The sequence below is a fragment of the Humulus lupulus genome, chromosome 5 (genome assembly GCF_963169125.1).
Source record: "Humulus lupulus chromosome 5, drHumLupu1.1, whole genome shotgun sequence".
Lineage (NCBI taxonomy): Eukaryota > Viridiplantae > Streptophyta > Magnoliopsida > Rosales > Cannabaceae > Humulus > Humulus lupulus.
Window position 1 is genome coordinate 11568630 of NC_084797.1, and position 26559 is coordinate 11595188.

Sequence of the window (26559 nt, forward strand, 5' to 3'; positions counted from 1 at the left end):
TGGCTGATTTTTATTTAGTTAGTATAACATGAGTGTTATGTTTACAGATAGATTAATTGATTATGTTGTTATCAATTTTTTTTATTATGGACAGATTTGAAGGAAACTCGGAGTAGTCTAGGCTTTGTTTTCTAAGTTTTCGATAAAATGCGTTTGAAAATTTTACTATCTTTATTTGAAAAATTCTGGTACCAAACAAAAAATGTAGTAAGCGGTATAAAAAAAGAGAATGAAGGAATAAATAACAATGAGAACAAGTCTAATGTAAAACAACAAGAACAAGAAGTTGATGATGAAGATGAACATGATTTGATTGTTCCACGAAGCTTTCTTTATAGTAGAGGAAGAAGACCAATCATGTCCAAGGGAATTGAGAAGGCAGTTCAAGCTGTTTAAAATGCTAATGATTCAGCAAATCACTTTGATTAAATATGATATTATCATAATGTTGTGTGATTTATTCGGATTGAATTTAGTAAACTACTTTGGTCAAAATTGAGATATCATAATATTGTGTGATTAATTCTGATTGATTGTCAGAAAATCACTTTGAGTAACAACTGATATTACCAGAATAAGTGTGATTAATTCTAATTGATTTTCAGAAAATCACTTTGGGTAACTGCTGATATTACCAGAATAAGTGTGATTAATTCTGATTGATTTTCATAAATTAAGATTCCAGATTTGTTGGATATTTAAGCATTAATGCACTTGATTCACACACATTTTCAACTCTCCATGCAGCCTATAAAAGGAAGCTTATCCTCTCATTCTAGGACACATTGATACAGAATATCACACACAATAGTCTTAGTCACTTTCTCTCTTCTGTCTCTGTAGTATTTTCTGGTGATAAAGTGAATGTTTGTTTCGAGTTCGCCTAACCACTTAAATGTAATTTGTAATTAAATTAGTATTTAAGTTTGGAAATAAAAGAATTGGATATGGGCCCTCCACATGTCCACCTTCCCCACTTAAGGAACCTGGTAGTGACGTAACATTCGATATTTTTGCTGACGAAAAAAAATTAAATATATAAGTGTATAACATTAAAAATATTATGTATTTATGCCGCAAACACTCCTTTAATTTCCGTCAATGACAATCACAAATATATAAACTTTATTTTGCAATCTCTATTCTATTTTCTTCAAATACTAATTTTAAACAGTTGTTCTATAAAAATTCTAAAATATCCATCATCTTTTATTATTTAGAAAAGGACCGAAAATACACAATAAGTTTTTCATACAACCTTTTATCATAAACTATAATTAATGAGCATGGTACCTTTTAATTAAAATACTTAATACAATTGTTAAGCTAAATGCATTATAGTGTTTCATAATTGATCCACCTTTCAAACATACTGAAACATTCTTTAGGTTTGTACTGAGGAGCTGTATGCCCTGCTCCCTGCAAATATTCAAACCAAATTCAATAAATAGTGTTATTGTTATAAATACACATTTTTTTTAATCAGATCATATTAATTAGGGAAAAACAAAATCTTGCCTTGACAGTTGCATATGTCATCTTGTTGGAGTAACTCATTGTGTATCTGTCCAATTTAACAATATTTTAATAAGCTTTTTATTGCTTATTATTAGTAGTACTAGGATTTTTAAGAAAACAAATCAGAAACTCCACAGAAGAACTAATTATTCCTATCTTGATAGACTTGAGTTATAATTTATATTATGTCAGTAAAAATAATTATAAAAAGAAAAACTATACATACATTATTAATGATTTATATATATAGAGAAAGATATTATGGTATGTAATTGCTGGTACATATTTTTTTTTTTTTCAGGATATTGTAACTCGAATGTTTTTATATGATGATGTACATTATAACTACTTAAAATATTTTGTAAATTTTTAAATTTTTTTGAATAATTTATGCTGTCAAAATCTATATTCAAATAGTTTATTGCACATGTGTATATGCAAGGTTTTTTATACGCTTGTGAAATATGCTATTTGAAACTATATTTTTAGCATCCTAAATTATTTATAATTTTTTGAAAAATTTACAAAATACCCTAAATAACTTAAATGTATTCTGTCATATAAAAAATTGGAGTTACAACTTACCTATATACCAAAATTAGAAAAAAAAACATACCAACACGTCAAAAAAAAAAAAAAAAAAAAGAACATACCACAATCACTCTATTTATATATATATATATATATATATATACTTACCCTGAAACTTCACCTTCAACAATCCATGGCCTCCAATCTTGTACAATGGAGTAATTTAAAGACCTTATCCATGCTTCAGTTGACATGGATGGAATTAACATGTCATGATCTCCACTAGTCAACAAATTACCAAAGAAAAAAAAAATTATTGTTTGTTTAAGAATCTATTTTATAATAAAATAATTGGCATTTTCAGCACGTGAATATTTTTTTTCAATTTTTTATATGAATGTGTATATTATAGTTATTTAGAGCATCATGCAATTTTTCGAAAAGTTCTAAATAATTTACAGTATTGAAAACAAGTTTCAATCAGTTTATTGCACGTATGATTATTTTTCTTATGCGTGCATAAAATAACTTATTTGAACTTTGTTTTCGGCACTGTAAATTATTCATAATTTCTAAAAAATTTGTAAATTGTTCTAAATAACTACAAAATATATAATTATAAAAAAAAATTGGAAAAAAATTATTCACATTTCGAAAATATAGTACACCCCACACAACAAAGAAATGATAGAAGCCATCATCTCAACCCACACAAGAAAACGAAGAAACATTTCCTATAGGACTTAAACATCTCAAAATTTCAAAAGCAAATGTAAAATCAATTCCAAACAAGAAAGAAATGATACGTGCTATAACAATTATAGAATATTCTTATATTTTCCTATTTTTCTAAGTGTAAATGCCTCTTCCCAATCTTTTTTAATTATTATTTTAATTTTACTTATTGGAAATGATTATTTTAATTACAGTTTTAAGTCTGTCAATGTATTTTGTAGTTTGGCAGAAAAGCTATATATTAAGAATAATGCAGTTTCATAAGAAAGGATAAGCTATATATTTACCAACTTTCTCGATAAAATTTAGTTTGTTATTTCTTAGTTAGGTTTACACTAGAATTGTAATAAGTATTAGGGTTGTGCAAAATTTTTTGCAACGCGCTCAACTCGAATAAACCGCCCAAACCAACCCGAAAAATCCAACCTTCATTTTAAATCGCCAAATTATTATACTAGGCAGGTTGAAATTTTTTGCAACTTGTCCAATGTAACCCGACCCGCCCAATTAAGGATTTACCTGCTTTTTTTAATTTTATATTTATTTAATTATTAATTATACATATATAAAACTAAATTCAAATTATTATTTTTTTATAAAAGACCCTATATTTTAAAGTAACAATTATTTTAGTAACAAATACAAACTAAAAATAGAGAAAATAATAAAAAATATTAGTGAAAAATGATTTTTTTAGAAAAAAAAACATTTCGACAGTTTGGGCGGGTTAACCCGCCCAAGCCGCCCAAACTAATGGTCAGGTTGAGATTCAATTTTTTTTAATTGGGTGGATTACGGGTTGAAAAGTACCAATCCGATTATAAGTTTGGGTTTGTCAAAAATTCACTCAACCCGCCCAAACCGACTAATGAACACCCCTAATAAGTATGGTTGATTAGAGACATTTCTCTATACCAATTAGAACTATTGTACTTTTTAATAATAATGGTAGTTTTTTCTATATAAAAAAAAAAGTAAAAACCTTTGACAACATGAACCTTTGAGGAGTTATAAGAATTATTTGATTTAGAGTATGAGATTCAAGATAATGTCTAAGAAGATAAGGAATATGACAAATGAGAGAAGCTAAGATCATTTTGTACCGTTTTTGAAGGGTATAAAAATATAGCTACCCTTGAATTTTTCTGTTGAAAAATAGTTAGTATTTTGTTTGATTATTTATCTAATTGTAAAAGGTTTGTTATTTAAAATTAATAATGATAAAATGTACCTGTATATTAAAGATCGGTAGCCTCTAATACTCAAATTTTGATGATACTTAACAGCACTATGCACATCATATGTGTAATGATTTTTTATGCTGGCATTGCATCGAATCCATTCTCCTATACTTGCCTGTACAACATCAAAAGAAGAAGAAAAAACCTATGTCATGCTATATGTTTTGCATTTTTCATTATAACAATAATCAAACTATAATTGAGATAAAAAAAAAATAATCAAACTATAATTAAATTTTATATTATTTGTTTAGTACATATCCCAAGAGGATCACAATAACTCATTTATTCTATCTTTTAAAATTCATCACCAATTTTTTTTTTCTATTTTACAAACTAACTTTTACCATATACTATATCTAAACAATTAGCTTTTCAATTTTTTTATTAAATATAATAATTTTATTTACTTCAAAATATAAATGAAATACAAAATAATAAGAAAAAAGAAGAGATATACATAAAATTTAAATTTCTCCATAAAAATTTGGTGCTATTATCACACTCTATGACATGGCATAATACATTGTCTTACCTTATGGATATGAAGGGCTTCGCGAACACTATTGTCATTGGCCCAATAACTGGCAAGCAAATATTCATATTCCTATGCACAAGAAGAAAGTAGAAATTAGTATCAGCAGTCACTATTAGGTAAGACTTTTTTTTTTTTTTTTATCTACAGTTTTAAAATTTTAGCATAATATTCACTATTTCAATCAATATACTTATTATACTGCTATAATTTATAGATACTATTTTTACAAGTTGAACCATGTGGTCAAAAGTATTTTTAAAATTATCTGCGATAAATATAGGTAGAATTAAACTAAAAATATTTAGAATATAATTTTAATTAAAAACTCATTAAACTAGCTAATTTTTAATTTATCCCACAAGAAAACGATTATGTCAAATTTCGATAGCTTTTTTTGTTTTGTGAATCTCAGATTTATTGTATACTAATTCAGGTGTAATTAATTAAACCAAAACCACGTAATAATAATATAACTCAATTTCTTAATTGTATTACTCGACAACCGAACTCGGGAATTGGCGTATCAGAATGCAACCATCTTCTCCTTTCACTTCTAATTTTATTATTATTTTTATGTGGTTTTGGAAAAGAATAGTTGCAGTTGGGCTCCAAAATCTGCTTCGTATAAATTCCTGAAGTGCACTGTAATCAAGTAGAAATTGTTTAAATAAATTAGCCTTGTTTATAAACAATAGAGTATATATATATATATTTATATATATAATTACGATAGTATGATAATACAGTGACATGGTATAAGAAGTTAACGTTGTTTACCACCCATGAGAGATATTAACTATATTTAGAAGTTGACATTTATTTGAAAAAATAAAAAATTTATAATATTATATTTTCATAATAAATACACGTTTTTTATCAAATAATCATTCAAAAAATTTTAAAAAATAAAAATTTATTTTTAGAAATATTAATTAACAATTATAAATATGGATCATTGATCTTAATCCAATAATTAATATTAAAAGAACTATCCATGGATAGGTTATGTTAAAAGCACACCCATATATATATATAAATACATATATTGCATACCTCTTCATAAGTTTGAAAAGCTTTGAGACACTTGGAATTGCTGGGATCTATGTCCCTATACTCTCCCCCGCAACTTTTCTCCAAAGACTGAAAAAAATGTATAAAATTTGTGTTTTGACAGTGAGCTTGTTTCTTCTTGAAAAGCATAAATTAAAACGAGTGTTGATATTTGATATTTTAAGTTGTCCAACAATACATTGGATGATACTTTATGGTTGGTTAGTAATAGTCCATAATATTTATTAAATTCAAATATGTAGGATCCAATAGTATATTGCACTTATAGCAATACGTCACTTTCTTATAGTGTTGAGCACTAGTGGCAGTGATGTCCCTTAACAATTCTCAAATTAAAACTAATAAGCATTTGAAGTATTGAATAAGTAGAGGGTTTTCAATGTATGTATTTAATTAATTTGTATATTAAAAAACAAAAAGTAATATTTACCTTGTAGAGTTCGTAAGAAATAAGTGACATTCCACGAGCAAATGGGATTTTGTAATTGTCACTTGATGGATCTGTCGCTGGATTCCCTAGTATGTATCCCTAAAACAATTCTATTTGTCAATTTCTACTCATTATAGAACTCTTATGTTCTAAGAAAACATTTCAAAGAAAAAAAAATTGATTATGTATGATTATTATCATTATTAGAAACCTTAAGATCTATAGGTGGTAGGGTGCCCTCCACAATACCTGCACCATGGCAAGAATTAGTATATCTATAAATATATTTATTTAGCAAAAATTTTATAATTGTGCTCCAATTAATGTCAATAATGAATTGTATACTAAATTAATAATAATGACATAAAAGTAATTGTTTAATGTCGATGCAAATTTGCATTATGTTATATTTTATGTCAAATATAACATAATTTTAGTGCGTGTTAATGCATAAAAAATTTGGCACTATATTAAAAATGTTCTTAGTGTTAAGAATAATTAATCGACACCACCTAAGTGCCATAACAAAACAAAATAAATAAATAAATAAAGATAATACACCATTGATGGTTATAAATCATGTCACAATATCCACACAAACTCACACTTAAAAAAAATAGGTATTAAAAATTACAATTAAATAACTAGCATAATTTCTGACTATTTATATTTTTCCAAATAAAGTATAGACCAGAAAATTGATGGTTATAAATCATATCACATTATTATTTATTTGTGTACATGTGACTATATATATGACTAGGAGTACGAAGAGGTGATGGAAGAAAAATATATATATATATATATTATATATTTCTTCTATATATAATAAATGGGTAGATAATAGAAAATTTGTATTTTAACTCATTTTTATTATTTTTCATTAACGGAATATTCTTATATATAACAGAATATTCTTAATTAAAATAAGATATTTTTGAGATGTTTTATCATGATAATTATTTAAAAATAATAAAATCATACGTTATCCAACTTAAATAAAATTTAATTAAACATAAACTTAAACTTCACGTATTATAATAATATCATATTAATCATATAACATAATATAATCTACTATCAACTAGAAACAAACTTTTTTTAAAAAAAAACTAACAACAAACTTAAATTTAAAATCCATGTATAATATTAATATTATATTAATCATATAATATATAATCTTTTGTTGTCACTGTCAAATTAAAAAATTAGAACAAACATAAACTTAAACAAAAATTAATTAATTAATTAATTAATTAAAATAAGATATTTTATGATAATTTAAATAATTAAATCATATTTATTTAAAAATAATAAAGTCATATATATTATTTTTTTATCTTATAAATTTGTATGACAGTTTATTTTTTATCAAGTAATTAGAGCTATTTTTTTCATCAAATTCACCAAATAACATTGCAAGATATATTATAAACTAAAAATAGTTGATGTATGTATATTATTCTACACTCTATACTATGACTTTTATTATTCTTATTTTATAGTATTATTAATTTCTTTTTAAATATTATTGTAATTTATATATATATATATCATGTAGCCATATAAATATATATATCTATGTCAATATTGTGTTTAGATGTCATACATGTAAAGATTATTGATATATATATATTTATATATACTATAGAAATGTAATTTATTCTATTATATATTAAAGAAGAAAAAAGTGAGTCGGTTTTTATTAAAATTATAGACAATATTTTACTCTAATTTTTTTAATATCATACATTATATTAAATATATTTTATGATATTATTTATTTATTTAAAATTTATATGATAATTAAAAAATAATAAAAATAAATATATATTTTAAATTATTAATTTAGTGAATTGTTTATTATTTTAGCTCATAAAACTTTCATCAAAATCCAGTTTAGAATTTTATTACATTGCCCACCATTTTATTCTTGGTTGCCGTTTAATGTGTTTGCATACCATTAGAGATTTGTTGGGTTAAGAGAGGGACAATCTTGCCGGAGTAGGAATCCCCTGCAACATATAATGAATTTGATTTGAATTCTGGATGATTAACCAGCCACTGCACACAATCCATTTAAAATAAAAATTGAAAAATTAATAAAAAAATAAATAAGTAAATATCTGTGAAATAAATATCTTTTAAGTAAAATAATTTGCTTCTAAATCTTTGTAATTGTTATCACAAAATTTAAACAGTATTACCGTTAATGATGTAGACCAGAGAAGTAATACCCTACCAACTAATTTTTATTTATTTTTTTCAATTTCGCTACTTAATTTATGGGGAATTCTCTTATAGGAGCTTCACTTTAAGCCCTACCGGTAGGGCTCTCAGTGTTCACAGCTCGTGAACAGTTTTCAGCGTGATTTTTTTTATGACTGTGTATATTGTAGCTATTTAGAGCATCTTGTAAATTTTTAGAAAATTCCGAATAGTTTACAGTACCGAAAACTATATTCAAATATGTTGTTGCACGCGTGACTAATTTTTTTTATGCTCGTAGAAAACAACATGTTTGAACCTAGTTTTCGGTACTGTAAACTATTCGAAATTTTCTGAAAATTTGCAGGATGCTCTAAATAGCTACAATATACATGGTCATAAAAAAAAGTTACGCCAAAAACTGTTCACAGGTCGATAAATACTGAAAGGTCTACCAATAGGACTTAAAGTGAAGCCCCTATGGAAGAATATTCCCTTAATTTATACATATAAAAGAAATTCACATTACATAACTAAAAAAAAAAGTAGCTACTCCAACATTCATAGAATTAACCAAGAATAAACCAATTCACAAAAAATGTACTCACCTTTTTGAAGAATTCAAGCAGATGGTCCACTTGAATGAAATCTCCAATTTGATAAGGTAACGAAGTTTTTGAATAGGAAAATCCGGCAATAACCGGAGAATCCACAAATATTATATTTGATATCTGTAACTCAATAAATATCATCAAAATTACAAGTGTATCATATCCATTAGAGAAATTTGTGAAAATTACTTATATTTTCAAGTGATTTTGAAGTCGGCCCTACTTTTGATAATTTTTTATAAAATGAATTGTCTAAAATTCGACCAGTTGTCTAATTTTTTTGACCAACTGTTTGAATTTTTCGACCACCTATCTAAATTTTAGACTAACTAACTAAATTATGAGATATCATTTTGCAATAAATTATTAAAACTAGGTTATAATACAAAATAACTTTAAAAAATAGATCATTTTAACCTAAATACTTTCACCTACCTTGCTCCAGGAGTACGGATTTAAAACCAATGTGGGGAGGCTTCCATTGTATGGCTCAATCTTATAACTTATTGGACCTAAAAGAGTAAATATAATAAAATTTAATATTTTTATTATATAAAATGACAAAATTTTGTAGATTCATATAATGTAGTTAATTAATAATAAAACAAAGAAATTAAAGAAAAAAAAACATATTAAATTCATAATGGGAATGAGTTGTTTCTGTTGATAATATAATTTTCTTTTCTCAAGTTCAACATTTTTTAAAAATCTCTTCTATATAAAAAGTGTGTAGATAATAATTTTTTTTTGTTTTAATGGTTTTTTTTCATTAACTTTAACGAAAAAATATTCATATATTTAATCGTAGATTGTAAACATGACTTAAACTTAAATACTATTAAATAAATAATTAATTAAACAAATTAAAATATGATATTTTTTAGATATTTTACACTGATAATTATTTAAAAATAATAAAACTATATATTTAATAACTTATATAAAATTTAATTAAACTTAAACTTAATATTATATCAAATATATAATATATAATCTTTTGTTACCACTCCCAAATTCAAAAACTAGAATAAACACAAACTTAAACAAAAATAAATACATAAATAAATAAATAAATTAAAATAAAATATTTTTAAGATATTTTATTATAATTTAAATAATTAAATCATATTTATTTAAAAATAATGAAGTCATACATATAATTTGATTATTATCAAGTGATTGAAACTCTTTTTCTTCATTAAATTCACCAAAGGACACTGTGAGATACGTTATAACTAAAAATATTTAATGCATGTATACTACTGTCTACACTTTGACTTTTTCTATTATTATTTTATTTCTATTATTAATTTCTTTATAAATATTATTGTATTTTATATCTATGTCATGTCATGTAGCCATGTAAATATATATTTATGTCAACGTTGTGTTTAAATGTCATATATATAGAGATTATTGATATAAATATTTATATATACTATACATCTATAATTCATTTTATTATATATATTTAAAAAAATAGTAGACACATTTTATTAAAATTATAGATAATATTTATAATTTTATAATTAAGCAAATGTGCATTGCACATTGCTTCTATCTAGTATACATTTAAATTTGTTGGTTTTTCTTTTTCATGTAATTTTAGGCTTTAGCAAAAGTCGCACCATATTTCATTATTAATAAAGTCATGATATAAAAAAGATAGTCATTATAAACAAACTCTTAAACAAAATTGTACATCTTAAAAATATTATTTTATTATAGATATTTTAGTGAAAATACAAAAGTTATTTTAATTAGGGAAATTAGTGGCAAAAGTATCCAATGTCTTAAAAAAAACTTGTGAAATAATACTTATGTACCGTTTGGTTGGAAGGAATGAAAATTGATGAATATGAAAGAGAATGGGAAAATGAATAGGAATGGATAGAATAAAAATAATATTGGAATGGTATTTCCTTCAATTTTCAAATGGAATAGTCATTCCGCAAAAAATGTGGAAGAACCATTCTGTTGGAATGACATTCAAATATTCTAAAATGCAACCAAACAAAAGAATTGAATGAAAATTGAGTTTTTTACATTCCATTTCATTCTATTACCTCCAACCAAACATCACCTTAATCTTTTTTTTTTTGTGGCAAAAGTACCCAATGTCAAGTTCTACTAGTATTTGTCGGTACAACAAGTCAGATTTTAAAAGATCTGTTAGGGTGGTTACTGATAGATACTAACGAAACTTGACATTGGTTACTTTTGCCACACAAAAAAAAAATTGGGTACTAATGCACAAGTTTTTTAAAATATTGGGTACTTTTGCCACTAATTCCCATTTTAATTATTATTGCATCAATTAGTCGTTGTCTTATATATTATTAATTGACGGTAAAAATTTGCGGCGAAAATTAATAAGTAGTATAATAGGTTGCACTAAGTAGTCTTTGTTATGGTAAAACTTAGTAGGTAGTTTAAAAATTTGCACTTAAATCACTAAATAGTTGTTTTGGCAGCAAAAATCAATAAACATGTTGCTTTGAAATCACTAAGTAATTTTTTGGTTGCAAAAACTACATTTTATACTAATTTTATCTTAATGTTAATTAATAAATAAAATCCTAAATATATATATATATTTTTAATTGTAAAATCCTTTATTGGCATTTTTGATAATTATGACAAAATTAATTAAAAGGATATTTTCGAAATTAGTAGTTTCCTCTTTTGTAATATTTTGTGGTGAATTTCGAAAATGGGTAGTTACTTGTTTTGTAATATTCAGATTTTTATTTTATGTGTTAATAAAATAAATATATATATTTTCCTATAAAAGAATATCTTTTTCTTGAATTGGAAAATTATTATTTATTTATCTGAATTGGTTACCCAGAAATCGTGTACAGCTTGCAATAATAAATGATATATTGTTTCCTTATTTATTTAAGGAAACTGGGTTGAAAATCTGTCCAGGTTCAATTAATCTGTTTGAACGGATTGCCAGTCTGTTTGAACAGATTCTGACTTTCCTGTTTTGGAAGATTTTCCATTTATTGGCTGTTTGATTCCTGATTTGTTTTCCACGACCTAAAGGGATTCTAAACAGTATTTAATCATCCTTAAGTCGTTGGTTTTTGATAATCTCTCTTGGGTATTACTTTCCAAATATTTTTTAAGTTTTAGAGAGAATTTGTATTATGTGAAGAACTTGAGTCCAGCAAGTTCTTAGTGGTTTATTACAGTGTACTTCTGTATTGTTTTCCTTTGTGTTAATTGTGCAGGTTGAACACACTTGGACATTGGTCATCAAGCTTCGGGAGAAGTCTTGTTCGTGAGTCACTTTTCGGGAGGAAAAGTGCAAGTGTTATGATTTGAAGGGAGTTCAAGATCTTAGCACTTCAGAAATTTGATTAGAAGTTTAGATTACAACAGTTGCGACAAATTCAAGAGGGAGTCTTTATTTGTATAAGTCAATTTGGTTTTGTAATCATTTAGATATTCTTCTAATAAATTTCATTTTCTGGGCGTGGCCTCGTGGACTAGTAGCAATCTGCAAAGATTGCTGATACCACATAAAAATTCGTGTGTTCTTTACTTTATGTTCGTTTTTATCTTCTGGTCACAAACTGTTTAAACATATCTGGTATCTGTTTAAACATTTCTGTAACAGTTTAATAATTAATTATTTAATTTAAATAATTAAGTTGGTAATCATAAAAAACGGAATTTCAATTGGTATCAGAGTAGTTCACTAAACTCTTAGTGAGATCTTGTGGTTATTTTCCGTTTGATTTGTTTTGTGTGAAATGTCTTTCTTTGCAGAAGGTAGTTCGGTGTCTCGACCTCCATTGCTAAATGACTCAAACTATCCATACTGGAAAGTTAGGATGAGAGCTTTCATAAAAGCTCAAGATGAGAAAGCATGGAGAGCAATTTTGTCTGGATGGTCACCTCCTATTGAAAAAGGTGAAGATGGGAGCACAGTTGTAAAATCTGAACTTGTTTGGGACACAGAAGAAGAAAAATTATCCAGCTATAATAATAAAGCTCTTCACGCCATATTTAATGGTGTTGGAGAAAGTTTTATAAAACTTGTTTCCACATGTGTCTCGGCTAAAGATGCTTCGACAATTCTTCAAACTCAGTTTGAAGGAACTGTAGATGTTAAAAGGTCTAGATTTATCATGTTACAAACCAGGTTTGATGACCTTAGAATGTCTGATTCTGAAACACTATCTGAATTTTATGAGAGATTATCTGATATTTCTAATGAGTATTTTGCACTTGGTGAAAAACTTGATGATTCTGTTCTTGTTAGAAAAATCGTTCGAGTTCTTCCTGACAGGTTCAATGTTAAGCTCACTGCTATGAAGGTAGAAGAACTGATGGGGTCACTTCGTACCTTTGAGTTAAATCAAAAGATTCGTCAAAAAGACAAGCCAATCTCTTCCAAAGAAAAGGAGAAAACCATAGCTTTCAAGAGCACTGAAAAGGAAGTATCAGATGATGAAGATGGTGATAATGAAATGGCAATGCTTGCAAAGAATTTTCGAAAATATATGAATAAAATAGGAAACAAAAAATTCAATGGCAAGATGTCAAAAGGTAACCCTTCTTCTCTTAAACCTTTTCAAACTAATAAAAAGGGTATTCAGTGCAGGGAATGTGAGGGATTTGGTCACATCCAGTCTGAATGTGCAAATACTTTGAAAAAGAACAAAAAAGGTATGATTGCTACTTGGAGTGATAATGACTCTGAAAGTAGTGAAGATGAGGAAGGTAATGTCGCTCTCACTTCTATTTTACCTGGTTCTAAATCTGAAAATAAAAAAATTGTTTGCTTGAATAATGTTTCAAAAGATGAAGAAAATTCTGATAGTGATGAATCTGAATTGAATGATGAGTCTTTGAGTGAATGTTACAAAAAAATGTATGGTTCATGGGTGAAAGTGTGTTCTGAAAATCGGTCATTGGTAAGCAAAAATAAAGATTTATGCCTTGAAATTAAACAACTTACTGATTTGAATGAAAATTTGGAAAAAGAAATAATTTCAAAAAATGTTGAAATTAATAAGTTGTCTAAAGATTTGGATACTCTTGAGAAAAATGTTAGAATGCTTAACCCCGGTTCAACTATTTTTGAGAATATACAGAATTCAGGTCAAAGAAGTCATGTGGGACTGGGTGCTTCAAGTTCTCAAAAATCAAAGAAAACTGTCTTTATCTCGGCTGGGATGTTATCGTCTGATGTTCCTGTTGCATCCTCAGTGAAATCTGTTGTATCCGGTACTCAGTTTGTTCCAACAGAAAGGACACAGTCAGCAGGTAAATACAATGGTAAATCCGAAAAATTCATTCCAATCTGCCATTTTTGTGGTAGGAAGGGTCATATTCGTCCTAAATGTTTTACTCTTATGAATTTTGCTAAAAATGAATATTTTGAAAAATTCAATTATTTTGATAATTTCAAAAGAGTAAAAAAGGAAAATGTTCAATCAAAGAAAATATGGATCAAAAAGAATAACTGTTTTGCTGGTTTTACTAGTGAATATGATAGATCTGCTTCTTCATATTTTTGGTATTTTGACAGTGGTTGTTCAAGACATATGACAGGTGACAAGTCTATTCTTACAGACATAAAACCTATGCATTGTGGGTCTGTTACTTTTGGCAATGGAATTGAAGGTAATGTTCTCGGTATGGGTACTCTTAACTTTGAAGGGTTGCCTAGAATCAAAAGAGTGTTACTTATGGAAGGTCTTAAAGCTAATCTTCTAAGCATAAGTCAAATTTGTGATCAAGGTTATACTGTTAACTTTGATAAAGAGAATTGTTTTGTGTTAAACAAGAATGGTGAGAATGTTCTTGAAGGTTATAGATCTAATGACAATTGCTACACTCTTCTGCCATCTATTATGTGTCAATCTGTTGTGAGTAATAACACTGATATGTGGCATGCTAAACTTGGTCACATAAATTTCAAAACCTTGAAAAAATTGTCACATGCAGGGAGTGTTCGTGGTTTACCTAAGTTAGGTAAAGAATCTGATGGTAAGTGTAAAAGTTGTCAACTTGGTAAGCAATTGAAAATTACACATAAAAGTGTTTCTGACATAAACACTTCGAAAGTTTTAGAATTGCTTCACATGGATCTTATGGGTCCAATTCAAATTGAGAGTTTAAATGGCAAAAGGTATATTTTTGTTTGTGTGGATGATTTTTCTAGATATACTTGGGTGGATTTCTTGAAAGAAAAATCTGACACTTTTGATGCATTTAAAACTCTTTGCTTGAAATTAAAAGTTGAAAAAGACTGCAACATTGGAAAAATTGTTCGTATAAGAAGTGATCATGGTAAAGAATTTGAGAATTCTGTCTATAATGATTTTTGTAAGTCTACAGGTATCTCTCATGAGTTTTTAGCTCCCAAAACTCCTCAACAAAATGGAGTTGTAGAGAGGAAAAACCGCACTCTTCAAGAAATGGCTAGAGTGATGCTAAATATCAAAAAATTGACTAAACGGTTATGGGCAGAAGCAATTAACACTGCTTGCTATATCATAAATCGTGTTTTTCTTCGTCCAGGTACATCTAAAACATCTTATGAAATTTGGAAAGGTAAGAAACCAAGTGTGGCTTACTTTCATGTTTTTGGATGTGTTTGTTACATTTTGAGAGACAGAGAAAATCTTGGTAAATTTGATGCTAAAAGTGATGAAGGTGTTTTTATTGGATACTCCACTAACAGTAGGGCCTATCGTGTGTATAACATGAGAACCCAAACTGTAATGGAGTCAGCTAACGTTGTTATTGATGATTCCAGGGATTTTTCTGAGTTTTCTACTGAGGAAGAAATTGAAAGGTTTATTGATGAACCTACTGAAAAACACGAAGAAGCTGGTGTCAGTGATACTACTGTTGAAACGTCTGGTCCATCTGTTCCAACAAATCTCGAATCCGATGAAACAGATTCTGGACAGACAGAAAAGAAATTTCCAGATATTATTTTGGATGAAGTCCAAAAGGAGCCATCAACCAGAGTTAAGTTAAATCATCCAGCAGATTTAATTCTTGGAAATCCAAAAGACAGCATGGTAACACGAAGAAGGTTTAGTAATGTTGTTCAATTTGTTTGTTTCTTATCTTTAATTGAGCCTAAAAATGTGAAAGAAGCTTTAACTGATGAAAATTGGATTAAAGCTATGCAGGAGGAATTGGAACAATTTTTTAGAAACAAAGTGTGGATCCTTGTGCCAAGACCGTTGCATACCAATATTATTGGCACAAAATGGATTTTCAAAAATAAATCTGATGAATTTGGTACAATCGTGCGAAATAAAGCAAGATTAGTGGCACAAGGGTACACACAAGTGGAAGGAATAGACTTTGAAGAAACATTTGCACCTGTTGCAAGACTTGAATCAATTAGATTATTATTGTCTATTGCTTGCTTGATTGGTTTCAGGTTGTTCCAAATGGATGTCAAATCCGCATTTCTCAATGGGATCTTGAATGAAGAGGTATACGTTGAACAACCCAAAGGGTTTGAAGATCCCCATGCACCTGATCATGTTTACAAATTGGAGAAAGCTCTATATGGTTTGAAGCAAGCCCCTCGGGCTTGGTATGAGAGACTCTCTCAATTTCTTGTTTCTCATGGATACAAAAGGGGTGGAGTAGATAAAACTCTGTTTATCAAAAATATTAAATCTAACATAATTATTGCTCAGATTTATGTTGATGATATTGTGTTTGGTTCTACTTCTGACAATGAGGTGCAGGTATTTGTGAAACAAATGAAAGAGGAATTTGAAATGAGCATGGTGGGAGAATTGACCTATTTCTTAGGTTTACAAGTCAAGCAATTAGATGAAGGCACATTTATTTCTCAAAGCAAATATGCTAAGAACTTGGTGAAAAAGTTTGGACTTGAAAGTTCAAAGATGGCCAAAACACCAATGGGAACGACTGTGAAGCTATCCAAAGATGAAAATGGTGTCAAAGTGGATCCTACACTGTATAGGAGCATGATTGGTAGTCTTCTTTATCTCACTGCTAGTCGACCTGATTTAAGTTATAGTGTTGGTGTGTGTGCCAGGTACCAAGGAAATCCCATGGAGTCTCATGTTGCAGCTGTCAAAAGAATCATTCGATATGTTCATGGAACTGCTGATTATGGTATTTGGTATTCAAAAGAAACTAACCCTAATCTAGTGTGTTTTAGTGATGCTGATTGGGCAGGTAACACTGATGACAAAAAAAGCACTAGTGGAGGATGTTTCTTCTTGGGAAATAATCTTGTTTCTTGGCACAGCAAGAAACAGAATTCTGTTTCTCTCTCAACAGCTGAGGCCGAATACATTGCAGCGGGAAGTTGTTGTGCACAACTTTTGTGGATGAAGCAAATGATGATGGATTATGGGTTTGATCTTGACACTTTAACTATTTTTTGTGATAATACAAGTGCAATTAATATTTCAAAAAATCCTGTGCAACATTCTCGTACTAAACATATTGATATTCGTCATCATTTCATAAGAGAATTAGTTGAAAATAAAGTTCTTGTCTTGGAATATATTGAAACACATAAACAAATTGCAGATATTTTCACTAAAGCTCTTGATTCGGTTCGCTTTGATTTCCTCCGAAAATCTTTGGGGGTTTGTTCTCTTTAAATTTTCTTGCTATGGTGTTGTCCGCTTGATCTAATGTGTGTTATTTTTGGTTAAGAAAATTGTTAATCAATTTGAAAATTTTGTTGTGTGTCAAGCTGGATAACCTGTCTTGTGTTTATGAATCTTTGGTTGTATATTCTTGAGAGAAATTTAGTCAATTCCTCCTAGGCATATTCGAGTAAATTAATCAATGTTTAATGTTTGAGCTTCCTTTTGTGTAGCATTGTTTCAAGCTCCTGTGCAAGAATAGAACTACCTGCATCAGTGTGTGAAAGCCGTCTTTTGAGTAAGTTGGAACTTTGTAATTCGGAGTTATGAAGAGGATACACTACCATAGAAAAGGGCTACCACTGGTGTAGTGTGACAGCGTCTTCATGGGTTACAATTATTTTAATTTCGAAAAAGACTTATTTGTCATTGGGCAATGTTCCCTTGCATACACTGTCACACACTTATGCTTAAAACAATGCAATAAAAAATTGTACACAGTTTTAAAAAAAAAATGTGTGTAAGACTCATACATGTTGTTTGATTCACTTAAAGAATATGTGCTTGTGACTGAATTGTGCTTTATTTCTCTCGAATATTCTTTCTAAATTTTTCATTTTCACAAGAATATGTGATTTACACTAACACTTATTTTCATTTGCTTGATTTTATTCTTATCAGGATGACTCTCTTTGATCAAAGCAGATTTTTTTTTGGGTTGAGTTTTTATTTTTGTTCATATATATAAAATAATAAATGATAATAAAAAATTAAAAAAAAAATGATAATCAAGGAAATTCATGGTGGACCGAATCATTGTGGTGATTATGAGAATTTATGCATTTAATTGTGTGATTTAATATATTCTTTGTCTCCAAGGAATCTATTTTTGTCTTCTTTCTCTTTTTGGAATATCATGATGTGTATCTTTATTGTCTAGTACTTTGTTTAGGATTGTGATTAAAAAAAAAAAGAAAAAAGAGAAGAAAAAATCAATAAGGAGATCGTGTGGGGTATTTTTTTTGGTTACCTTTTTTGGTTTGAGAGTTTTTGAATAAACTGAAATTTAAAAAAAAAAGGGTAAGTTGTTTGAAGATCGTGTGTCTTCAAGTTTGTTTCCTTTTCTTGTTTAAATTAAAACATTTTTTTAATAAAAAAGGGAAACCTCTTTTTGCCGTGGGTATTCTTTTTGGGTAAGTATTATATTTAAAAAGGCATGCCATTACCCTATTTCATCTCACCCACGATTTCATTCAGTTATTTCTTCTCCTTCTAATTTTTTTTCTTTCTTTCTTCTCTCATTCTCTTGTAAGTGCTTTCTGTTTTTCAGAGAAAACAATGGTGAGAACTCGTGGTGCCTCCTCCAAGAAGATCCCTGTTTCTCAATCCCAAAAGGTGCCATCTCCTTCGCCTCCTCCGTCTGTGTCAACGGCGCCTCTTTCTGGTCCATCAGCTCCCACATCTGTTGGAAAGTCCTGCAAATCCAAGGCTCGCAAGAAGGTGTTTTCGCTCTCTCATGAACATCCTATGGTGTTTCCAGATATCTCTGCTGACATTGTTGCACCATCATCTGAAGTGGTGGTGCCCTCTCGAGCCAAGGACCATTCTCCTCTTCCGTTTGATTCGTCTTTGGAGGCTAGGGCAAAATCGAAATCTGTTTCCTCCTCTTCCAAAGCTGCTGCTGCTGGATTGCTCAAATTGCCCTTGAAGCCGAGTCAGTCCAAGAAAAATTCTGTGACTCCCAAAAGGAAATTGGGGTTGGACGCGTCTCTTTCTCCTTTGTCTGCTGCCAAGAAAAAATTGAAGGCTCATCCCCCTTCATTGTCCTCCTCCGAATCTGATCCTGAGGAAGATAAGTCCGAATCTGAAGCAACTCATGATACCACATTGTCTGATGAAACGGTTCCTGACATTGCCGAATCAGAGGCTGAGTCTGATGAGCCAGAAAAAGAAGACACTATCCCCTCTGAACAAGAAGCCGAATCTGACTCAGACCACATTGCATCTCCTTTGCCATCCAAAGCTAAAGGGAAGAAACCTATTTCTGGTTCTACACCTTCGCCAAAACAGTCAGGTGTAAATTTCAAACCTTATTCTTCCATTTTTTGCTATAATGATAATGCACGTGATATGGTTCTGTATGCTCAACGAAAATTTATCATTGAAAGAAATTATGTCTTCAGTGATCATCGTCCTTTTGGTGTGCTAACAATGCTTCAAGATCGACAATGGACAGGTTCTTTGGTTAAATTTTCTGGTTTTGTGGATAGAATAGTCAAGGAATTCTATGCCAATATTACTAATGAAATTATTGAACCTTCATCTCCTCTGTATAATAAAGTGTTTGTTAGGGGCCATTGGTTCTCTTTTTCTCCTCAAGACATTGCTCTTGCTTTGTGCCTTCCCCTTACTGTCGAGGATGATGTTGATGGTGCTTCTCTTGACAAGGACATGGTTATCACTGAGTTAGTCGGACAAAAAATGGTATGGCCATCTAACACAGTCATCTCCGTCTCCAATCTCACCTACACTTATGCTGTTCTCCATAAGTTTGCAACAACAAATTGGAAGCCCACATCTCACACGGCCACTATCTCTTTTGATATGGCATCATTTTTGTACAAAGTGGGGACCGGTCTTGGTTTAAATTTGGCTTCGGTTATTCATGATCAAATCATTGGGTTTCGCAAAGGTAACAGGAAAAACTTGAATCTTCCTTTTCCTCAAGTTATTTATAAAGTGTTGAGTATGCAGAAAAAAGATCTCCAACGTGACCAAGAAGACTTGGTGGCACCCACTACTGCTGCTTCCTACAAGGCCTCTGCCCCTCCTACTGAAGCCACTGCTGCTCCTTCCTCCAAGAAAGTCAAGCCCCAATCTCTGAAGATTGCCTCGGATGACATTCCTCATGCCTCCTCCTCTGTTGCCACAGATTCAGGACTTGTTGCAACAGAAATAGCTGCTGTCCGAACCTCTGTTGACTCTTTGACTGCTCGCGTGATGTCAATTGAAGGACTACAACGTTCTGTGTTGGAGGCTGTTCGATCTCTGTCTAAAGATCCAGTTGTTTAGTTTTATTTTAGTTTTGTCATTTAAACATTGATACTCTTTTTTGTTATTTTGTTTTATGGTTCTTTGGCTTCTTTGAAAGACACAAAGGGGGAGAGTAGATTTCCAAAAACCTGTTTGTTTGTTGTTTTGTTTAACTCTGGACCTTCTTATTTTGAGGGGGAGTTAAGTCTAGTTTATTTTCATGTTTGTTATAAGTTTATGCATGTTTGCAGGGGGAGTTCTTTCTCTTTACTTATCACTAACATTTGTGTTGCAGGTTTTTGAATTAATTTTGTCTATCAAATTGCCAAAGGGGGAGATTGTAAAATCCTTTATTGGCATTTTTGATAATTATGACAAAATTAATTAAAAGGATATTTTCGAAATTAGTAGTTTCCTCTTTTGTAATATTTTGTGGTGAATTTCGAAAATGGGTAGTTACTTGTTTTGTAATATTCAGATTTTTATTTTATGTGTTAATAAAATAAATATATATATTTTCCTATAAAAGAATATCTTTTTCTTGAATTGGAAAATTATTATTTATTTATCTGAATTGGTTACCCAGAAATCGTGTACAGCTTGCAATAATAAATGATATATTGTTTCCTTATTTATTTAAGGAAACTGGGTTGAAAATCTGTCCAGGTTCAATTAATCTGTTTGAACGGATTGCCAGTCTGTTTGAACAGATTCTGACTTTCCTGTTTTGGAAGATTTTCCATTTATTGGCTGTTTGATTCCTGATTTGTTTTCCACGACCTAAAGGGATTCTAAACAGTATTTAATCATCCTTAAGTCGTTGGTTTTTGATAATCTCTCTTGGGTATTACTTTCCAAATATTTTTTAAGTTTTAGAGAGAATTTGTATTATGTGAAGAACTTGAGTCCAGCAAGTTCTTAGTGGTTTATTACAGTGTACTTCTGTATTGTTTTCCTTTGTGTTAATTGTGCAGGTTGAACACACTTGGACATTGGTCATCAAGCTTCGGGAGAAGTCTTGTTCGTGAGTCACTTTTCGGGAGGAAAAGTGCAAGTGTTATGATTTGAAGGGAGTTCAAGATCTTAGCACTTCAGAAATTTGATTAGAAGTTTAGATTACAACAGTTGCGACAAATTCAAGAGGGAGTCTTTATTTGTATAAGTCAATTTGGTTTTGTAATCATTTAGATATTCTTCTAATAAATTTCATTTTCTGGGCGTGACCTCGTGGACTAGTAGCAATCTGCAAAGATTGCTGATACCACGTAAAAATTCGTGTGTTCTTTACTTTATGTTCGTTTTTATCTTCTGGTCACAAACTATTTAAACATATCTGGTATCTGTTTAAACATTTCTGTAACAGTTTAATAATTAATTATTTAATTTAAATAATTAAGTTGGTAATCATAAAAAACGGAATTTCATTAATATTGAAAAATTATTTAAAATCGGTTTTAAAAATAAAAAATAATTTAAAAGTTTTATATGAATTTTTTTTATTTTTAATTAAACTAAGTTTTAATTCAATTTAAATGGTACAATTTTGAAAGAATTGGAAAATCTAATATATAAGCAAAGCTAGAGATTCCATTCAACCTAGCACAAATTTGGAATTCAAAGTTGATTTGGCTAACACTGTGGCTACTAAATTAGCTTGTATTCACCTTAACATCAATAATAAACACTTTTATATTTTTAACAAATTTAGATTTTTGATCAACTAAAATAAATAAAAAATTGTATTTAATCAGTTTAAGGATTGCATTGAGGGGTTTTTTTTTTTTTGGGTTTAGTGGAAGTATTATTTTTCAAATAATAAAAAAAAAAATTAGATTTACCTATTTCGTAGGCCAAACCAGACCAGGAAGAACATCCAGGGCCACCTGTGAGCCAAATCAAGAGAGGGTCTTCCCTTGGATTCCTCTCTGACTCGACAAAGTAGTAGAAAAGCTGGACATTTTCGGAGTCACCCACTCCTATGTACCTAATATATCCACAATTATGTTATATCAACGCATCTCCAGTCACGTCACTAAATTTAATGTTGACAGACACTAAATATATGGTTATATAAACCTTAATAATTATAGGGTGAAACTGGTTAAGTCTCTTTAAAGTGTTGAAAGCTTACCCAGTCTCCAGATGAAAAGGCAGTGGTCCACCTCGGAAGCCTGGGAGATTTTTGACCACAGAAGCAGCATATACTTCAACCTCTACAGATCGAAGCACTACCAGTAAAACCAAAAGAAGAGCAATTTTACTCATTGTGAAACTGGGTCTTTGAATTTCAATGCCTATCTATGTTTTCAGATTTCATTTATGTATAAGAAACAAAGACAGAGGACCCCACTCCAGGGTAGTTGTAGAAAAAGACAATAGTGTAGTTGTTGTACATTGACTTTTTAAAATAAATAAAAGCAAAACTCAATTATTTTTTTTTGTTTAACCTATGTTTCATGAACACATATTTACACACTAGTTTTACACCATTTAAAAAAAAACACTTGTTCTAGTGGCTATTTTTATTTGGTTAGTATAACATGAGTGTTATGTTTATAGACAGATTAATTGATTATAGACCTTGTTTGGCAACCATTGAAAAATCATTTTTTTATTTATTTAATAAAAATTTTGAAAATGAAATTAAAAATTATGTTCGGTAACTGATTTTTACTTTTTACTTTTTAAAATTTTAATTAAAATATATTAAAATTTGAAAACAGAAATTTCTTACTTCTAAAATTTTTTAAAATAGATTTCTCAAAAAAAAAAAAAAAATTAAACAGAATTTTTTCTCCACATTACTCTTCACGATCTATGGCTCTCTTTCTCTTCCATGATGTCTCTTTTATTTTTTTTGAACAAAAATAAAAGTTTCCAAATGCATTTTTTGTTTTTTGTTTTCAAAAATAAAAAACAAAAATGGTTACTGTTATCCTCATTTTCCTGCCTGGACCCGAGACAGTGGTCCATGCCCACATTCTGGGCATTTGTATTTGGGCCCAGCCCAGGCTCGCTTAGCAGGGGAATGACCGGGAGTGACGGTCCAAGTGTGGGTCCAGACCCGGACGGTGTCCGAGAAAGATGATCCAGAACAATCGTCCGGGAGATGTGTAACCAGTCGGGGTTACGGTCAAGGTGTACGAACGGTCACGGTCCCTGGTAAATGGTTCGGGCCTGCGGTAAACGAAGAGGGACAGAGGCAAACGAACCTGGGTCAAGTCCTCCATGTTGGCAGGAAAAGGCATCTGTGACCCTGAAGCCGCCCCATGACGCGTGGGGGTTGTCCCCACTTTTTACCTGCGGAAAAGACCACCTTGGGATTGCACGCCGCTGGTTCAGACCTGCGGCGCCAGTACACTGACTGACTTTGTCCCCTGAATCTGTCTCGTAACTCGAAATGCCCAGACCAAAAGCCCCATTTTGTCGGGCGAAATATAGTTCTTGGGCTGCCCCATTGGGCCTTGATAACTCTTAGTCTTCTTGTATTTTTATCCTTTGTATTGGGCTTCTGACAGAGAAGCCAAGGGCATTTATATCCTTGTTGGGCCCAGGTTAGCCCGACCCAAGCCCAGTGCTCCCGAGAGCTTATAAATACAGGTGACAGAGCATTGGAGAAGAGAGAGCTCTAAGACTTATATACAGTTACTCTGTCGAAACATAGGAAGAAACTCCATTGTAAAAAGCTTTCCAAGCTCTAATACAACTGACTCGTAGACTAGGGTTCATTAACGCCCCAACCACGTAAACATCCTGTTTTTATCTTCTAAATTCCATATCGTTAATCTCGCCTACTTTTCATTAATATAGTTTCCGAAAATCTCGGTAAACATGTGGACGTACCGCTTAAAGCGGCTCGATGGCTCGGAAGTCCAAGAGCCTGGAACGTGGAACATCTCCGTAAATACTATTAGTAGTCAGGAGAACGTGTTCCAATTTTGTATTTTCGTTGTAAATAATGTATGCCTCAGGGCGATCCCTTGAACAATAAAAATGGCGTGTGCAAAACGCCATAAAGAAACGTTATCAACCAATGAAAATCTTACTCAAGTGACCCCAGACCAGTCTCCGCTCACTTGTGGGGGGTATCCCGGGTATGAGCAAATACTAGGCGGGGCGCAAGCCTCAGGCTAGTCCCGGCCCGGATCGACGATTTTCGGGGGATACAAACCTCGTGGGACCAGGTCCTACCCCAACAACCAAAGCCACCAATTCTTGAGCCCACAATGTACTTTTTGTCCCTTTTGTCTAAAAATGTGCCACACTTTTTACCCATTTTTCTACACATTTTTCACCACAACATCATCATTACACCCTATAATTTACATCTACATACCATATTTATTTTATTTAATTAATCTAATCAATTTAATTAATTTAAATTGATTATTTTAATAATCTCATTTTGACTATAAATATGGAGTTTCAAGACCATTTTAGGGTGCTAAATTTTTGGTTACCATCTTTTTTCTCCCATTTTCTCTCTACCATTCTCTCTTCCATTTTGGGTTTTTCAAGAGCATTTTGCAAGTATGTATGTCATTTATTTTGTAATTTCTACTCTAGTTATGTGCTTCTAATCTTTTTCATAAGATTATTAAGATCATGATGAAGCAACTTGTAACTAGGTAATATTTATGTTGTATGTTGATTTCCCTTGTAATGCAACAAAGTTTATGAATTTTTCTTCTTCATATATGTCTTTCATCTTTAATATCTCATATTTTGGATTGTTAGATAATATGCACTTTTGTTCTTCATTAGTGCAATAACATAATATTCTTTGTGTAAGATGTGTCATTAAATTGTACACATCCATGCTTAGAACAAAAATATTATGTTTTGCCTTATAAATAATGTTCATTGATTTATTTGTTATTTCATTAGATTGATTTACACTAAATGCTTTGAAATTATAATTTTGAAAAGTGAAGAAAAATCCTATCTTTTTAGAAGTAATTTGTACTTAAAATTATAAATCTATTTGGAAAATGATAGTTTGAATTATTTTAACTATCACTAAAATTTGGGAATCAATATACTAATAAATATTATTAAACTTACATTTTGTGGATTCCAGTATCTTAATAATCGTTTCTTTTAACACTTATTTTCAAATCATTATTGCTTTATTTTTATTATCTTAAATAGCTTTATTTTTCAATATTTTATTTTATGTTCATAACATTAAAACTCATCAATCTTTGGAGCTAGGTTAGAATTTATTACTTTTGATTTAAAATAGTTTTCTTTTTTATTTTAGACAACTCCTTTGGGTTCGATCTCGTGCTTACACGATGTTGACGCCGTTTTTCGTCAACAGTAAAAGAAGAGCACGTAAACAATAACTAGTAATGGCCAATTAAAATATGACAATACAACACACGATTTTTTACGTGGTTCAGCAGTTAAATCTGCCTAGTCCACGAGTCTCTGTTATTAAACTCAAGATTATCTCTGAAAATTCTTAAGCATGAATTCTTCAGAGTTTTCTCTCCCGATTCAGAATTTCCCGCCCTTTACAATGGTGCATGACCTCTCCATTTATAGAGAAGGATGCAGAATACTATCCCACATATTTTGGGTAGTTACTCTTTTTGTGTAAATAAATTAAATGGCTTTAAATGCCTGCAATCCGATATAAAAGGAAACGTCCCCTGAAGACTAGGGGGCGTATAACTAATCGAATAATATCCCATGATTCTATGGGATTTACAATAATAAATACAGAACACGTCCCTTATAGACAACACTTGTAGATATTCAAGGTCATTATCATATATCTCCAAGGCCTTATTCTCCCAGGTTTCTCATCAGCTTTCGAGCTAAATGACATCTCCCGAGGTCACATGGCTTCTGTCCATAGTGTGCAATCGCCATTATTGTGTAAGTGTGCAATTTTTATTTTCCCTTATACCAGTTTCTGTCCATAGTGTTCTTGTTATTTCTGGGAATGCGCTGATATATTTCCTTAGTATTATAGGCTAGGAAATTTTTGATCAATAGGCTTCTACATTTACGT

The 26559-nt window shown here is 30.2% G+C and overlaps 1 protein-coding gene across 1 annotated transcript; it reads right to left on the minus strand.

Moving 5' to 3' along the window:
- Positions 1-1189: 1189 nt before the first annotated feature.
- Positions 1190-22814, minus strand: LOC133834444 (serine carboxypeptidase-like 7). Its single transcript, XM_062264056.1, has 14 exons — positions 22669-22814; positions 22376-22521; positions 9319-9395; positions 8881-9003; positions 8026-8128; positions 6276-6313; positions 6065-6163; positions 5617-5703; positions 5059-5205; positions 4561-4632; positions 4016-4140; positions 2218-2331; positions 1519-1564; positions 1190-1419 (listed from the first exon to the last, which is right to left on the minus strand). The coding sequence occupies exons 1-14, from the start codon at positions 22800-22802 to the stop codon at positions 1336-1338; spliced, it is 1395 nt and encodes a 464-aa protein (XP_062120040.1). The 5' UTR covers positions 22803-22814; the 3' UTR covers positions 1190-1335.
- Between the last annotated feature and the right edge of the window lie 3745 nt (positions 22815-26559).

What these genes read in the sequence shown, in the direction of transcription:
- LOC133834444 (XM_062264056.1), bottom strand. Translation starts at nt 22,802, where the DNA reads ATGAGTAAAATTGCTCTTCTTTTGGTTTTACTGGTAGTGCTTCGATCT. An exon ending in ATCCGTACTCCTGGAGCAAG is followed by an intron (nt 9,004 to 9,318) that starts GTAGGTGAAAGT and finishes ATTGAGTTACAG; the next exon opens with ATATCAAATATAATATTTGT. An exon ending in TTCCCGAGTTCGGTTGTCGA is followed by an intron (nt 4,633 to 5,058) that starts GTAATACAATTA and finishes TCTTGTGCATAG; the next exon opens with GAATATGAATATTTGCTTGC.